We start from the raw sequence: 18220 nt of genomic DNA on the forward strand, positions 1-18220 counted from the left end.
AGCGGCTGAGCGGGAGTGTGAACCCAGGGTGCTGCCAGCTGCGCTGCACTGTCCCATTCACGTGACAGAGGGATGCACCGCCCTCCACATGGCTGCAGACGAGAAGGGCCCCGCCCTGGGCAGGGTGCCCGGTTTTGGTGAGGCGCCTCTTCCTCCCGACACAGCGGCTCTGGCCCTCGGCTCAGGGAGCTGCACCCCGCAGTCCCTTGCCCTGGCCCAGCCCGTGCCCGCGGGGCACCCCAACCTCAGGCTGCTGCCTGGAGAAGCCGCTTTCCAGGATTTGACCGAAGAGCCTTTGTTGGAAAGGCCTTGCTCCACCTGCGAGGCCATGTGGGAAGGCAGACTCCTCTTCCTCCCCTTTCCCAGGAAGCTGTGGATACTTGTCAATAGCAGTCGCTTTACATCTATTTTGTGGAATGAAGACGGGACTTGCATAGGCTTCAACACGCAGCTGTTTCAAAAGGAGGTTTTGGACAGGGACGGCCTGGACAAGGTGTTCAAGACTTACTATATGAGTAGCTTCATCGGCCAGCTCAATGTCTATGGATTTAGGAAAGTGCGCCAGGACAAGCACATGTCCCTCTGCCTGAACAACCTCTCCACGAATGAGCGGCCCGCCGACGTCCTGAGCAAGGTAAGAAGGGTGGGGGATGGCGGGGAAGGAGCCCTCTCCAGGGGCTGAGCTGCTGGGCCCGGGGGTGGAGGTGGGGTGGGGGGCGGGTGCCAACCCCGGGGCCACCTGGGACGGCAGCAGGCGTGTCGGGAGAGCTTCCTTTAAAGGTGGCACTTGGGGACCGGCGTGATGGCTGGAGCTGGCAGTGCCGTGCGCTGTGTTGGGACGTTGTTACGGGGGGACCCGAAGCGTTCTCAGCACAAGGACGTCACTTCTCTTCCTCCTCTTTTTCCCTTTGGTGTGTCTGTGTGAGATGATGCGTGTGAACTGACCCCCCTGTGGTGATCATTTCACAGTACACGGGGGCAAGGCGTCATCCTGTCCTCCTGACACATGGGCAGTGCTGCTCGTCCCTGACATCGCAGTCACACCAGGGGACAAGAGGACACTGCTGAAATGCTGGTCCTTCCTGTCCTCCTGCTCGGGGACAAGTGGCCCGGCGGGGGGAGGTGGGAGGTTTCTGTTACCCCTTGACTCCCATAGCTCCAGAGCATCACTTAAGTGGGGGCGCAGGTCCTTTCCTGGGAAGCAGTGAGTGTCCCCAGTCTCGCCCCAGGAGGTGCTGGCCAGGGGGCGATTCTGACACTTCCTTAGAAAGCTACCGAACCTTCTTGCAGTCTCGTATCTGCAAACGCCAAGTCCCCTTTCGTGGGCCTTGTACTCATACTGAGGGGCCATTTTCAGTCATTTTCCAAGGGCGAAAGGGGATGGTGAGTGAGCAAGTCTCGGGGATGTAAAAACTGGGGCACAGCGTCCTGCTGGGACCGGGTCCCCTTTCTCCAAAGAGGCCTTGGGTCGGCTGGGGGAGGGCGGTCAGGGGCCCAGCCAGGCGGCTGCTGCTTGCGAGCAACTCTTTTGTGACTCGGGGTTTCCTTTTCTCTCTCAACTGCGACCTCAATTACACTTCTACCGCAGTCCCCTGTTTAAGAGAGACTGCCCGCACCTCCTCGTGAGGATGAAGAGGAGGGAGCACACTAAACCAGCATCCGGGCAGGTGGACGGCAAGCCGGCAGCCCTGGGGTACCTCCCACCGCCCAGTACCTCGGAGCCGCAGGACGGCCTCCCACCCTATGCTGAGGACATCCAGGGGACCCCGAGCGACCCGGAACTCGACCATGCCTCCGCCCTGGCCAGGACTGACTCTGTCCCTCCGGCCCCTCCTCGGACAGCAGCCGAGCCCCCTGCGCCGGATCCCGATGCATCGGCTCTGGTCCCTGTAGTCCCTCTAGTCCCTGTCCTGGCAGAGGTGGCCCAGCCCGCCGAGGTCCCCTGGCTCTGCTGCACCTGGCCTCCCACCCACATGCGTCCTCCCTGGCCCGTGCTGGGCTGGCCGCCGCGCCCCCCCAGCTCCTCAGCCAGCCCCCCCGCGTGGCTCCCGGTGGCCGCGGCGCTGCCTCTCGCGCACGCTTGATGACCGTGGTGGCCGCCAGGCCTGCCGCCTCCCCTGACCTTGATCCCTCGGCCCCTGAGCCCCTTCTGCTGCTACTACGAGGGCTCCCGCTGTTTCCTGGAATACCGGCCCCTCCGGGCGGCCCACAGAAGACCCTGACCAGGCAGACCCTGCAGACACATGGAGGTGGTAACGCGGTCAGAACCTTGCAGGGCAATAAAGAGCGTGGGGACACGAGAGCGATGTTCCGCCCAACACGTGTTTGGTGCCTCCGTCCTGGGCCTGGCTGAGCAATTGAGTCCCCTCAGCAGGAAACGATGACAGGAGACAGCCCACCCCCGGCACAGTGCGGGCACCTAGCAGACACCCGGTGAAGCCCCTCAGACGCCCAGGTCAGAGGCCTGAAAAGAGCCCTTACTGTCCTGAGACACACAGGTGTGGAGGTGACGGTCCCTGCCAGGGGCCTGTGGGTGTTCAGTTTGGGGGTGCTCTCTGGTGTCTGGACAGCAGGATTGAGGTCTGCTTTTCTCTGCGGGTCCGGTGTCTGGTGACATTTTCCTGGTTCTCTCCTCCGTGGCCTCCCCAGACCCATCAGGTCACCATCTCTCGTGAAATGGACACGAGGGCCAGGGAAGAGGGTGAGGGTCTAGGACTGAGGGCGTGAGGATGGAGAAGGGTCCTGGACGTGGGGGTCCGAGGCAAGGCCCTCTGAAGGCGGCTCTTATGCTCAGGCTTGGGCCCTGCTCTCTCCTTCCACTGCCCACTCTGCTTCCTTCTCTCCCAGTGGCGTGGTGGCCCCACGTTCTCCTGCAGGCTCACTTCCCCGGGCACACTGGCTGTCAGGCAGGTGGCAAGCCTGCATTCAAAGCACGGGGACGGCCGGGCTGGAGGACTCTCAGCATCCCCATGGGGCGTGAGTGTCTGTGTCCTTCAGGGCCCTGTGGATGACCTCAGTGTGGGTACTGGAACATACATGACCCATTCCCTATACATACATGTGGTGTGTCGATGCATGGGTATATAGACACATATATTCTACACACACGTTATAGATATATAGGTATATGTATAGGACACACACTACACTACACAGACATGTAAAATGTATTACTCACTATGAATCACGATGAAAAAGTGACAATCACGTAACTCCAACAGGTAATACGATCTAATCATCAAACCAAGCGTTCCCCTAAATCACCTGCCACTGCTCAGGCCTCTTCAGCTAAAACTAAACCTTTCTTAAAACAGGTTTCCAAAGTCTGGTGGCTGGTGAGGAGCCCCGAGGGGAAGGTGTGCAGTTCTCTGTGCTCCCCCCACGGTCATGGGCGCGGCAGCCCCCCATCCAGCATCTGTGCTGGGACTGCAGCCTTTCTCTGAGGGGTTGAGGAGGACCCTCCTGAGTGAGGAAGGAGGGGTCCAGCAGGCCCAGAAAAGAGGGTCCCCCAGCATGCAACTCCACCCGTACTGGGACTACTGGGGCACCCCGGGCCGGGCTGTGAGGCTGCCCATCCCCGCCCGCCGCCCCCAACTCCTCAGGGATCTCGGGGGGTCAGAGGCTCGGTCTGAGGGGCACAGTCTCAGGTGGGCCGAGGGAGGGGCCCAGGTGCTGCCTGGAGTCGAGGTGAGGACCAGAGGAGGACTGCGGGCCCCCAGGGGGTGCATCTGCAGCCCTCCCGACAGCCCTGGGAGCCCCCCGGCATGCTGTCCAGATGGGACGTGCACTGATCCCCCTGGGAGGGGGAGGCGAGGGCCTGGGTCAGGGAGGCCGGGGCCAGGTCGGCAGAGGGAAGGAGCCCAGCCCCACCAGGAGTCAAGGTACAACCGTGAGGGGGAATCGGAGGCCGCAAGGCATCCAGGTCGGCCCTGCTGTCAGCCCTGAGAGACCCCCGGCAGGGCTGTGGGTATAAGTGCCACCCGCGACCCCCGCTTCCCTCTCAGGGGTCCTGGCAGGGGAGGGCCTGGGTCTCAGGGGACCAAAGGCAGTTGGGAAGAGGGAGGCGCCCAGACCAGCTGGGCGGGAAAGTGAGGACCGAGGGAGCGCTGAGGGACCCCCGCCGGATCATCTCAGCCCTGAGAAGCCCTGGGCTTGGTGGCCTGATGTGTTGTGCATAGATTCCCCCTGGGGGTCTCGGGACAGTGAAAGCCTTGGTGTGAGGGTCTGGCCTCGGGTGAACACAGGGGGCATCCCTGGACCTGCCAGGGCTCAAGCTGAGGACTCTGAATGAGGACAGAGGGGACCCCACTGATCCCCGCCCCTGCCATCAGCCCTGGGCAGTCCCGGGACGGAATGAGCACTTGGCAAGGAGTTCTGACTTCCACCTCCAGGTCTCAGAGACACTGGGGACCTGGTGTAAGCACTGCCTTGGAGATAGAGCCCAGTTCAAATCCTGACTCTACCACTCTTGAGACCCTGAGTAAGTTAATAAACCACTCAGACGGTCGGTTTTCTCATCTCTAAAATAAAGATGGACATAGCAGCCTCACTGGAACACCGGAGACCACGGTAGAGTGGACAAGGATGAGGTAGGAGAGGTAGGTGAGGTCAGGACAGGTGGAGCCTCTGTTGTTTCTACTTTTTAACTAAAAGCACCTTCATGACTGTTTTTTTTAATTAATTAACTTATTTATTTATTTTTGGCTGCGTTGGGTCTTTGTTGCTGCACACGTGCTTTCTCTAGTTGTGGTGAGCAGGGGCTACTCTTCGTTGCGGTGCGCGGGCTTCTCATTGTCATGGCTTCTCTGGTGGAGCACGGGCTCTAGGCGCGCCAGCTTCAGTAGTTGTGGCACGTGGGCTCAGTAGCTGTGGCTCACGGGCGCTACAGTGCAGGCTCAGTAGTTGTGGTACACGGGCCTAGTTGCTCCGCGGCACGTGGGATCTTCCTGGACCAGGGCTCGCACCCGTGTCCCTTGCATTGGCAGGTGGATTCTCAACCACTGCGCCACCAGGGAAGCCCTTCATTACTGTTTTCAATCTGAAAATGCTCTCCCAGTGGGAAGCAAGGAGTGATTATAGTGTAATAGATATTTTGATTCTGTGTATTTTATTCTATGCAAATTATTCCTTGATATTTAAAAAAACATGTGATACCACTATGCACCTAGCAGATTGCCAAAACTTAAACTATAATAAATCTCAGAAAGGATATGGAGCAACAGGAACCCTCAATCACTCCTGGTGGGAGAGTAATTGGTACAAATATTTTGGGAACGCATTTGGTAATATCATAAAGTTGAAGACATCCATACTGAATGGCCCAGCAACTGCATTCCTAGATATATCCTTGAAAGGCAGGTACAATACTACTCTCAATAACCAACTGCTAGAAACAACCCACCTGGCCTATCATCATAGAATGTGTAAGTGAACTGTAATATATTCAACAGTTTACTGCTATACAACAATAAAAATAAACTACAGCCTTGAAAACATGAATGAACAAGCATAATGTTGAACAAAAGAAGCCAAACACAGAAGAATCCATACTATATATGGTTCTACTCATATAAAGTTCAAAAGCAGGCAAAATGAAATGATGTTGTTTAGGGATGCATACACAGGAAGTAAAGCTGTAAAGAAAAGCATGGGGACTTCCCTGGTGGCACAGTGGTTAAGAATCTGCCTGCCAATGCAGGGGACACAGGTTCGAGCCCTGGTCTGGGAAGATCCCACGTGCCACAGAGCAACTAAGCCCGTGTGCCACAACTACTGAGCCTGCACTCTAGAGCCCACAAGCCACAACTACTGAGCCTGTGTGCCACAAGTACTGAAGCCTGTGTGCCTAGAGCCCATGCTCTGCAACAAGAGAAGCCACCACAATGAGAAGGCTGTGCACTGCAACGAAGAGCAGTCCCCACTTGCCGCAACTAGAGAAAGCCCACTCGCAGTGATGAAGACCCAACACAGCCAAAAATAAATAAATTAATTAATTTTAAAAAAAGAAAGAAAAGCACGGGCTTCAGTAGCATAAATATCGATAGTGGTTCCCACTAGAGTGGGAGAAGGGGATGGTGATTGGGGAGACATGAGGAAGCTAGTGTACTTGATCTGAATAGCAGCTAAATGTGTGTTTACATTATCATTACTTCCTAAACTAAAAATTGATGTTTTCTGCACCTTTATATGCATATGCCGGATTTCACAATTTTTTTAACATCTTTATTGGAGTATAATTGCTTTACAATGGTGTGTTAGTTTCTGCTTTATAACAAAGTGAATCAGTTATACATACCCATATCTCTTCCCTCTTGTGTCTCCCTCCCTCCCACCCTCCATATCCCACCCCTCTAGGTGGTCACAAACCACTGAGCTGATCTCCCTGTGCTATGCGGCTGCTTCCCACTAGCTATCTATTTTACGTTTGGCAGTGTATATATGTCCATGCCACTCTCTCACTTTGTCCCAGCTTACTAGTCCCCCTCCCCATATCCTCAAGTCCATTCTCTAGTTGGTCTGTGTCTTCATTCCCATCTTGCCCCTAGGTTCTTCATGACCATTTTTCTTTTTTTTTCTTAGATTCTATATATATGTATTAGCATACGGTATTTGTTTTTCTCTTTCTGACTTACTTCACTCTGTATGACAGACTCTAGGTCCATCCACCTCACTACAAATAACTCAATTTCCTTTCTTTTTATGGCGGAGTAATAGTCCATTGTATATATGTGCCACATCTTCTTTATCCATTCATCTGTTGATGGACACTTAGGTTGCTTCCATGTCCCGGGTATGGTAAATAGAGCTGCAATGAACATTTTGGTAAATGACTCTTTCTGAATTATGGTTTTCTCAGGGTGTATGCCCAGTAGTGGGATTGCTGGGTTGTATGGTAGTTCTATTTTTAGTTTTTTAAGGAACCTCCAAAATGTTCTCCATAGTGGCTGTATCAGTTTACATTCCCACCAACAATGCAAGAGGGTTCCCTTTTCTCCACACCCTCTCCAGCATTTAATGTTTGTAGATTTTTTGATGATGGCCATTCTGACTGATGTGAGATGATATCTCATAGTTTTGATTTGCATTTCTCTAATGATTAATGACGATGAGCATTCTTTCATGTGTTTGTTGGCAATCTGTATATCTTCTTTGGAGAAATGTCTATTTAGGTCTTCTGCCCATTTTTGGATTGGGTTTTTTGTTTTTTTCATATTGAGTTGCATGAGCTGCTTGTAAATTTTGGAGATTAATCCTTTGTCAGTTTCTTCATTTGCAAATATTTTCTCCCATTCTGAGGGTTCTCTTTTCGTCTTGTTTATGGTTTCCTTTGCTGTGCAAAAGCTTTTACGTTTCATTAGGTCCCATTTGTTTATTTTTGTTTTTATTTCCATTTCTCTAGGAGGTGGGTCAAAAAGGACCTTGCTGTGATTTATGTCATAGAGTGTTCTGCCTATGTTTTCCTCTAAGACTTTGATAGTGTCTGGCCTTACATTTAGGCCTTTAATCCATTTTGAGTTTATTTTTGTGTATGGTGTTAGGGAGTGTTCTAATTTCATACTATTACATGTACCTGTCCAGTTTTCCCAGCACCACTTATTGAAGACGCTGTCTTTTCTCCACTGCATATTCTTGCCTCCTTTATCAAAGATAAGGTGACCTTATGTGTGTGAGTTTATCTCTGGGCTTTCTATACTGTTCCATTGATCTATATTTCTGTTTTTGTGCCAGTACCATACTGTCTTGATTACTGTAGCTTTGTAGTATAGTCTGAAGTCAGGGACCTTGATTCCTGCAGCTCTGTTTTTCTTTCTCAAGATTGCTTTGGTTATTCGGGGTCTTTTGTGTTTCCATACAAATTGTGAAATTTTTTGTTCTAGTTCTGTGAAAAATGCCAGTGGTAGTTTAATAGGGATTGCATTGAATCTGTAGATTGCTTTGGGTAGTAGAGTCATTTTCACAATGTTGATTCTTCCAATCCAAGAACATGGTATATCTCTCCATCTATTTGTATCATCTTTAATTTCTTTCATCAGTGTCTTATAATTTTCTGCATACAGGTCTTTTGTCTCCTTAGGTAGGTTTATTCCTAGATATTTTATTCTTTTTGTTGCAGTGGTAAATGGGAGTGTTTTGTTAATTTCTCTTTCAGATTTTTCATCGTTAGTGTATAGGAATGCCAGAGATTTCTGTGCATTAATTTTGTATCCTGCTACTTTACCAAATTCATTGATTACCTCTAGTAGTTTTCTGGTAGCATCTTTAGGATTCTCTATGTATAGTATCATGTCATCTGCAAACAGTGACAGCTTTACTTCTTCTTTTCCGATTTGGATTCCTTTTATTTCCTTTTCTTCTCTGATTGCTGTGGCTAAAACTTCCAAAACTATATTGAATAAGAGTGGTGAGAGTGGGCAACCTTGTCTTGTTCCTGATCTTAGTGGAAATGGTTTCAGTTTTTCACCATTGAGGATGATGTTGGCTGTGGGTTTGTCATATATGGCCTTTATGATGTTGAGGAAAGTTCCCTCTATGCCTACTTTCTGCAGGGTTTTTATCATAAATGGGTGTTGAATTTTGTTGAAAGCTTTCTCTGCATGGATTTCACAATTTTTAAAAGTTTTTAAATGTTCAAGAGATGGTTTTAATCCATCTCTTGATAAGATAAGAAGGTAAGAAATGGCTGGAGAATTAGTAAATTGTAAAACAGAGCTGAAGAAAGCATCCAGAATGCAGCACAGAGGCACAAAGAAATATAAAATTTGAAAAACTTGAAAAATAGGAGACACAGAAGATAGAATGAGAAAGTCTAACAAAAAATCTAACTGTCATGCCACAGGAAGACAGACTAAGGTAACAGCAAGGTTTTAAGAGATAGTCACTAAGGGGCTTCCCTGGTGGCGCAGTGGTTGGGAGTCCGCCTGCCGATGCAGGGGACACGGGTTCGTGCCCCGATCCCGGAAGATCCCACATGCCACGGAGCGGCTGGGCCCGCGAGCCATGGCCGCGGAGCCTGTGTGTCCGGAGCCTGTGCTCCGCAACGGGAGAGGCCACAGCAGTGAGAGGCCCGCGTACAGCAAAAAAAAAAAAAAAAAAAAAAAAAAGAGATAGTCACTAAGAATTTTCCAGAACTGATGACAGACATAAATCCACAAATTCAAGAAGCCCAAGGGACTCCCCTGGTGGTGCAGTGGTTAAGAATCCTCCTGCCAATGCAGGGGACATGGGTTCGATCCCTGGTTTGGGAAGATCCCACACGCTGCGGAGCAAATAAGCCTGTGTGCCACAACTACTGAGGCCTGCGTGCCTAGAGCCCATGCTCCACAACAAGGGAAGCCACCGCAGTGAGAAGCCCGCATACTGCAACAAAGAGTAGCCCCTGCTTGCTGCAACAAGAGAAAGCCCATGCACAGCAATGAAGTCCCAATGCAGCAAAAAATAAATAAATTAATTAATTAAAAAAAAGAAGAAGCCCAAGATATCCCAAACAGGATAAAACGGAAATAGATCCACACCTAGACACAGATCTTAGAAGCAGCAAGATTGTAAAAGCTGATTACCTTTAAAACCATGACTTTTAGACTAAAAGCTGCCTTCTCTAAGGCATCAATGAAATCCAGAAGAGTTGAATGATATCTTCAATATGCCAAGAGAATAACTGTCAGAGAGAAAAAAAAAAAGGTCACATTCAAAGAATCAGAAGCCAGAATGTCTTCAGCCTTTTCAGTGACGCACTAAGAATTAGAAAACAGTGAAGTAATGCCTTCCAAATTTGGGTTAAAAACTATTTTCTCACCTAGAATTTTATAACCAAACTGTCAATTTTTAGGTTAAAGGCGTTTTCTAACATGAAAGAACTCAAATAGTTTACTTCCTCTGCATTCTTTTTCTGGAAGCTACTAGAGAAGACATGCCACCAAAACCAGAGAGGAACCTAAGACAGAGGTAGAGATGAGATTTATGAAACTGGGGCCCCAAGCTAAAAGAAAGGCAAGTGCAATCTCCAGGATGATGGAAGGGGACCCAGGCTGGCAGCTGGGCAGTGGGCCTGGAGGGCAAGACAAAAGGCTCCAGGAGAGAGTGCTCCAAGTGAATGAAATATTCAGGACATCTTTCAGCAGCTGGAGAGGAGATATAGCCAGTTTGGGGAAGTGCTGACCTATAATAAGTAGTAGAGAACAAGCAACACGGAGTGGGGAGAGACAAGTGTTAACTCTAAGGAAAACAAAACATCAGGAGAGAAAGGAAAAGTCATCAGAGTTGCCATAGACTGGATAACGTGAACACCAAAGAAAAATCTAATGCAGATTATTGTATACTATACTGGAAGGATGGGGGTGGTGAAAGAGCTACATCATCATCTTTTACTCTGAGAAGTCAATCAATAATTCCCAAAATCTAAAAAATAAAGAAACAGCACTATAAACAATTTATTTACAGAACTAGAGGTAAATGCCAAAAGAAACAGCTAAAAGGGCTGAATGTAGTTTATTCTGGGGAATGGATAGAGGACTGTGGGTGGAAGCAAGAGATTGCTATTTTTTTAAAATATGTATTTATTTGGCTGTGCCAGGTTTTAGTTACAGCATGCAGGATCTTTAGTTGCAGCATGCAGGATCTTTAGTTGCAGCATGCGATCTCTTAGTTGCGGCATGTGGGATCTAGTTCCCTGACCAAGGATCGAACCCGGGCCCGCTGCATTGGGAGTGCAGAGCCTTAGCCACTGGACCACCAGGGAAGTCCTGTAGAGATTGCTATTTTTTGTAATAAACCTTGTAGAACCATTTAACTCTCTGAACCAGGGGTTAGCAAACTATGGACTGGTTTTGTACAGGTGTGAGCTAAGAATGGTTTTTACATGTTTAAATGGTTGAAAAAAATCAGAAGAAGAAGGATATTTTGTGGCATGTGAAAATTATATGAGATTCAAATTTCAGTGTCCACAAAGTGTGACTGGCACACAGCCACACTGATTCATTTACATATAGTGTATGGCTACCTTTGTGCCACAACAAAGGTCTAGTTGAGCAGCTACAACAGAGAACATGTGGCATCAAATATTTACTATACGGCCCTTTACAGAAACAGTTTGCTGACCCCTGCTTTAAACAATGTTCATACATAGCACTGATAAATGAAAGAACTAAGTATTTTTAAAGAAAGTAGTTAATAGGGAAAGTTAAAATTTGCTAATGACTTGTTCTATTGAGGAATTTTATAGATATCATATAAAACTCAAAACTGACAGAAGAATATGTTGGTGAAAAAAAAATTCAAGGCAACCAGTAGAAAAAAGCCAGGTAGATAACATCCAAATAATCAAGGGCAGAAAAAAAGGAACTTGATTAATCCGAAAAAGGGAAGGAAAGGAGGAACAAAAAGAAATGAGATATCAGGTTAAGTAGAAAATACAAAATAGGATGGCAATAAGATGTGATTATCAATGGCTATATACAATGTTCTTAAGAAGACTCAATACTGTAAATATGTCAGCCCTCTACATATTAACTTATAAATTCAATGAAATAACAGTGAAAAACCCAATGGGAATGTCTTATGAATGTTAGATTAGCTAATTCCAAAATGCAAAAAATAGCTAAGAAATTTTGGGAATGAAAAATAAATATGGTCTTGGGATACTTGGCTATCTGAATAAAAACTAAGTTAGAGTGCTACTTTACATCATATACAATAATAAAGTCTTGATAGAATAGAGAACTAAACATAAATATGAAACTCTAAAGGTATCAGAAGGACACAATAGGAAATGTTTTTATAATCTCTCTGTGGAGAACACCTTTTTGAACAAGTCTCAAACCAAAATGCCATAAAGGAAAAGATTCACATATTGTACTACAGTTAAAAAAATCTTTAAACCTTCTTATGGTGAAGGAAGCATAAAGTTAAGAAGCAACATTTCAGTTTTGGTTCAAACACTTGCTTCTTCTTAAAAATAAAGTATCTCCATTAACATTTTTAAAGAGCAACAGAATAAGAAAAAAAGATTTGCAATTATCTCTAAGAGATAAAAGGCTAATCAACATAATATATAAAGAACTCCTACAAGTTAGGAAGCTAAAAACAAATCATCAAACATAAAAACAGTAAAGGGTAGTAACAGACAGTTCAGAAAGGATGAACTATGAATACCAGTAAACATACAAAAAATGTGCAACTGCAAGGAAATCAGGCAGACATAAATCAGATGATTAAAAAAGATGTTCTCGGGCTTCCCTGGTGGTGCAGTGGTTGAGAGTCCGCCTGCCGATGCAGGGGACGCGGGTTCGTGCCCCAGTCCAGGAGGATCCCACATGCCGTGGAGTGGCTGGGCCCGTGGGCCACTGAGCCTGCGTGTCCGGAGCCTGTGCTCCGCAACGGGAGAGGCCACGGCAGTGAGGGGCCCACATACCGCAAAAAAAAAAAAAGATGTTCTCATACATCAGAATGCCACACATTAAAAAGACTAACATCGGGTGGTGATGAGGACGTGGGGAAAGGCTCACTCACATATCTGCGGTAGGAGGACACAGAGGTTCAGGGTTTCGTTGCGCCGTTGTCAATGCACGAAGCCTTTAACCCGGCGAGAACGTGGGCCCCCGGCCAACTTCAGGTCAGCTGGGGGTCTCTCGGGAGGGCGACAGCTTTGAACTAAGAAACTCCCCAGTGGCTGAAGTGAGGGTGTGGAGTTGCGGGACGGTGCCACTGGGACATTGGAAAAGCATCTCAGGGTCGTAGGGATGAGCTCCGACACTACACTGTGGCCTTGGTGATGGGGGCTTTCAGACTGAAAGTTAATGGAAGCCCACTCAAGTCAGGCTTCCCGGAAAAGCTGTAGCCTAGCATTGGGCTCACGCCACCTCAACGGTAAGGCGGGGCTGGCCATCCAGAAAGTTCTAGAAAGAGAAAGAAGGTCCGCGCTGAGACTGCCACACTGCCTCAGAACGCTCAGGCCGCCTCATCTGCTGTGAAGACCTCCCAACCCCCACTGCCTGGGGCTGGGCTGCTAAGGGGCTGGAAGGAGGCGGCTGCAAAGGGGAAGATTCCAGCGTGGCTTTTTTTTTATAGTGTGAGGAAGTGCGCAAAACAAACTGCACTATTGTATCAATAACTCTTTTAAAGCCTGTAAATGCATCGGCCCTCCTTTACTACAGTTACCACGTCGCGCAACTATCACACCATCTAGTTCCAGAATTTTTTTTATCACCCCAAAAGTAGACCTGGTCCTGCGTGGAGGCAGCCCTCTTTGAATTGATAGGACGAGGGCAGATATAAAAGAATTAAATTAATTCGAATAATGTGCAACATATGAATAACAATTGTTCAAAATCCATGGAGTTGGAGGGCGCGCGGAGGGAGCGTCGCGCATGCGGCCAGCTGAGGCGGCTTCGCGCCATTTGCTCCTCAGATGCGTCACGCGGAGGGAGCGTAGCGCAGAGGGGGCGTCGCGCGGCGGGGGTGTCGCGTGGCGGGGGCGTCACGTGGCGGGGGCGTCACGCGGAGGGGGCGTCGCGCATGCGGCCAGCTGAGGAGGCTTCTCACCATTTGCTCCTCAGACACGGGCGAGATCTCAGCTATGGCTGACGGGGAGGCAAGCGGAGTGATGGCGGAAGAAGCCAAGATTGACGAGGACATCTTGCAGGTGCTCCAAGACATGGCTAGTCGCCTGCGCCTCCACGCCATCAGGTCCCTCTGTGCCTCAGACTCTGGGTAAGGCGCCCTGGTCGAAGCTCCGGTCGTTGAGCGGCCGGCCCTGCGGCGACGACCGGGGAGAGAGTTGAACGGAGCCGTCGGGGGCGGGGTGGGCTCCATTATTTAGTGACCGCATTTCAGGCCCTCAGGGCTTGGCAGCCACCCACAGACTCATGGCCGTCGCTGGCCACGTACTCAGGCAGCCGCCCCTCACTGGCCCGCGGCCGGCCAACAGTGGCGGCCCAGGGCCTCTGGCCTCTCCTGCTAGCGAAGAGAAGCCAGGACGCGGGCCGGCTGGCGGAGTGCCTGCGTCCGACTGGCTGGACTGGGAGTGGGAGCGGCCCAGCGTTTTCCGTGTAAGTGGTTGTCCTCGACGCCAGGGTCCCAGCCCAGGACGAGGAGTTCCAGGAAATAAAGCCTAAAAGAAAGTAATAGGCGAGTAAGAATCGGAGCAAAAGGGGACTGTTGGTTCTGCTGGTATTTCGTCAAGGATGTTTGCGTCAGCATTCGTAAGAGATGTTAGCCATTAGCTTTCCCCGAAGGTATTTGTCTGCCTTTAGTATGGAGGCAATTCCCAGAGTGAGTTTTCAATGTGTTCCCTTCAGTTTTGGGGGGAAAGTTGGAGGAGGATTGAGGATTCACCAGTGAGGCCATCAGGTTCAAAGTTTTTTTTTTTTGTCACAGAGCTTTTCGACTACTGATTCAATCTCCTTATTGTAGGTTTATTCAGATTTTCGATTTCTAAAAATTTCTTCTAGGTTAACTGATTTGTTGGCGTACAATTGTTCACAGTCCTTTATAGTCCTTTTTAATGTCTGTAGAATTGGTGGTTATATCCGTACTTTCATTCCTGAAATGTAATTAGTAATTTCAAATTGGATTTAGTAAATTCAGTAATTTTCTCTTTTTTCCTTACTTTAGCTAAAGGCTTTTGTTTTTGTTTTTGTTTTGGCTGCGTTGGGTCTTCGTTGCCGCACGTGCGGGCTTTGCGGCAAGCGGGGGTGCTATTCTTCGTTGTGGTGCGCAGGGCTCTCGTTGTGTAGCACAGGCTCTAGGCACACGGGCCTCAGTACTTGTGGCTCGCGGGCTCTAGAGCGCAGGCTCTAGAGTGCAAGCTCAGTAGTTGTGGTGCATGGGCTTAGTTGCTCTGCGGCATGTGGGGTCTTCCCAGATCAGGGCTTGAACCCGTGTCCCCTGCATCGGCGGGCAGACTTTCAACCACTGCGCCACCAGGGAAGCCCAAGATTTATTAATTTTGTTAATCTTTTCAAAGAACCAGCTTTTGTTTTGGTTCATTTTCTACATTGCTTTCCTAGTCTTTTATTTATTTCTGCAATAATATTTATTACGTTTTCCATGCTGGTAGCTTTGGGTTTAGTTCTGCTTTTCCTAGTTACTAAGTTGTGAAGTTAGGTTTTCTTCTTTGAGATCTTTGTTTTTTTAATTTTTATTTACTTATTCATTTATTTATTTTGACCGCACTGTGCAGATTGCAGGATCTTAGGTCCCCAACCAAGGATCGAACCTGAGTCCACGGCAGTGAAAGCGCCGAGTCCGAACCACTGGACCACCAGGGAATTCCCAGAGATCATTCTTTTTTTAATGCAAGCGTTTACAGCTATAAACTTATCTCTTGTCACTGCTTTTGCCACATCCCATAAATTTTGGTATCTTATGTTTTCTTCTTCATTTGCCTCAATACTTTAAAACTCTCTTGAAGTTTCTTTGACCCATTGTTCGTTTAAGTGCATTGTGGGGGAAGGTTGTTTTCTTTTTTAATCGAAGTGTAGTCGACTCTTACATTAGTGTCACATGTACAATATAGTGATTTAATGTTTTTACATATTATACCCCATTTAAAGTTATTATAAGTGTGTTGTTTAATTCCCACAAATGTGTGAATTTTACCATTTTCTTTCTATTATTGACTTCTAACTTCACCCTGTCCTGGTCAGATAAAATAGTTTGCGTGTTATCTTTTTTAAGTTTTGTTCTCCAGCCTTTGCTATAACATTAAAAAGGCAATGTCAATGAGTTTAAGACCTGCATGGTTTTGGATTTTTTTTTTTTACATTTTCATTTTGCTCCCTTCACCTTCAAAATTAATAACAGTTTGCATTTTCTCAAGAGATCTGTAACAGCTTTTAAATCCAAATTATCCACTTGGGATACTTGCAAAGGCAAGAGGTGTAACTCTCCATTTTCTGTATTGTGAAACTTGAAAGGGGAGATTATTAATACACATGAGCTGGGCTTAAAATGTTACTCTTCTGACTTTTGGGGCATGGCAGGGCTCTAGGGAGTTGGTTTTGTCCTCTGCCCTGCCACCTCCTCCCCTTCTTAATTAATGGCAGACTGCCTGGACTCCCATGCAGGCTGCTTTCTAAGAGCAGCAGTTACTTCATTCTATAAGGGCCTCAAGTTACACCACAGCGAGAAACTTCTCAGTCTGACCATTCACTTCCTAAAAGAAATTCATTTTAGGAAATAGAATGCGTTTTCCTTGTTGGATTTTTTTAAAATTTTCTTTCCCAGTTTTATTGAGATGTAATTGAGCACACAGCACTATCTAACGTATACAGCATAATGATTTGACTTACATATATTGTAAAATGATAAATACAATAAGTTTATTTATCACCCATCATCTCACAGATACCAAAAAATGGAAAAATGTTTTTTCCCTGCAATGAGAATTCTTAGGATCTAGTTAACAACTTTCAAATATGTCATACAGCAGCGTTAATTATAGTCATTTTGTTATATATTACATCCCAAGTATTTATTTATTTTTAAAATTTATTTACTTATTTGTGGAGTTTTGTGGGTTTGTTTGTTTGTTTGGCTGTGTTGGGTCTTCGTTGCTGCACGCTGGCTTTCTCTAGTTGTGGCGAGCGGGGGCTTTATTGTAGGGTTCAGGCTTCTCATTGTTGTGGCTTCAGTTGTTGCAGAGCACGGGCTCTAGAGCACAGGCTCAGTAGTTGTAACTCATGGGCTTAGTTGCTCTGCGGCACGTGGACTCTTCCTGGACCAGGGCTCGAATCCATGTCACCTGCATTGGCAGGCAGATTCTTAACCACTGCGCCACCAGGGAAACCCTGTATTTATTTATTTTATATCTGGAAGTTTGTAACTTTCGACACCTTCATCCAGTTCCTCCTCCCCTCAACCCCCACCTTTGGTAACCACAAATCTGGTAATCTCTTTTTCTATGAGTTTGGGTTTGGGGGTTTTTTTAGATTCCACAGTGTAATAATACAGTATTTCTTTTTCTGTGAGTTATTTCATCTAGCATAATGTTCTCAAGGCCCATCCATGTTGTCATAAATGGCAGAATTTCCTTTTTGTGCCTGAATTATGTTCCATTATATATCTGTACCACATCTCCTTTGTCCGTTCATCTATCAGACACTTCAGTTGTTTCCATAGCTTGGCTATTGTATATAGTGCTGCTGTGAACGTAGGGGTGCAGATATCTCTTCCCCATAGTGTTTTCATTTTCTTCAGATATACTCCCAGTAGTGGAATTGCTGGATCATATGCCGGTTTTTTTTTTTTAACATCCTCCATATTGTTTTCCATAGTGGCTCCTCTAATTTACATTCCCACCAACAGTGCACAAGGGTTCTCTTTTCTCCACATCTTTGCCAGATTTGTTAACTCATCTTTTTGATGACAGCCGTTCTGATAGGTGTGAGGGGATATCTCATTGTGGTTTTGACTTGCAATTTCCCTGATGATCAGTGATGTTGAACACCTTTTCATGTGCCTGTTGTTAATGGCTTCTTAGGGAAAATGCCTATTCAGATCCTTTGCCCATTTTAAGTGGATTTGTTGTTGTTTTGTCATGGAATTGTGTGAGTTCTTTATATATTTTCCATGTAAACACATTATCAGATATGTGATTTGCAAATACTTTCTCCTATTCAGTAGGTTGCTTTTACATTTTGTTGATGGTTTCCTTTGCCATGAAGAGTTTGGTTCAGTCCCACTTGGTTTTTGTTTGTTTGTTGTTTTTGTTGCTTGTTTTTTGCTTTTGCTTTTGCTTTTGCTTTTAGTGTCCGATTCAAAGAATCCTCGCGAAGACTCAGGTCAAGTAGCATAGTGCCTATGTTTTTCTTCTAGGAGTTTTATGGTTTCTGGTCTTAGGTTTAAGTTTTAATCCATTTCAAGTTAATTTCTGTGAGTGGTGTAAGATAGGTGTCCAGTTTCATTTTTTTACATGTGAATATCCAATTTTTCCTGTATCACTTGTTGAAGAGACTGTTTTTTCTGCGTTGAGTATTCTTGGCTCCCTCATCAAAAATTAGTTGACCACATACGTGTGGGTTTATTTCTGCTTTGTGAAATTTCTGATTAATGATATCACAGATGAATTCATACAAGTGAAATGACACTCAAATGCCTACAGAGTCACCAGGCGAACTTCCCCAAGTATGCCAGTGCTCCACTGATAGAAGGGGGCTGGTCTGTGAGGTCTTGCTCCCTACAGGGAGAGGAGTTGTGAGGTTCCTGGGCCTCAAAGCATCCTTAA

The 18220-nt window shown here is 47.0% G+C and overlaps 1 protein-coding gene across 1 annotated transcript; it reads left to right on the forward strand.

Moving 5' to 3' along the window:
- Positions 1-88: 88 nt before the first annotated feature.
- On the forward strand, positions 89-2084 carry LOC309796339 (heat shock transcription factor, X-linked-like; the record flags this gene model as incomplete). Its single annotated transcript, XM_082609372.1, has 2 exons — positions 89-634; positions 1602-2084. 2 exons carry the CDS (start codon positions 89-91, stop codon positions 2082-2084), a joined length of 1029 nt encoding a protein of 342 aa, XP_082465498.1.
- Positions 2085-18220: the final 16136 nt, after the last annotated feature.

The sequence above is a fragment of the Mesoplodon mirus genome (assembly GCF_964341445.2).
Source record: "Mesoplodon mirus genome assembly, chromosome: X".
Lineage (NCBI taxonomy): Eukaryota > Metazoa > Chordata > Mammalia > Artiodactyla > Ziphiidae > Mesoplodon > Mesoplodon mirus.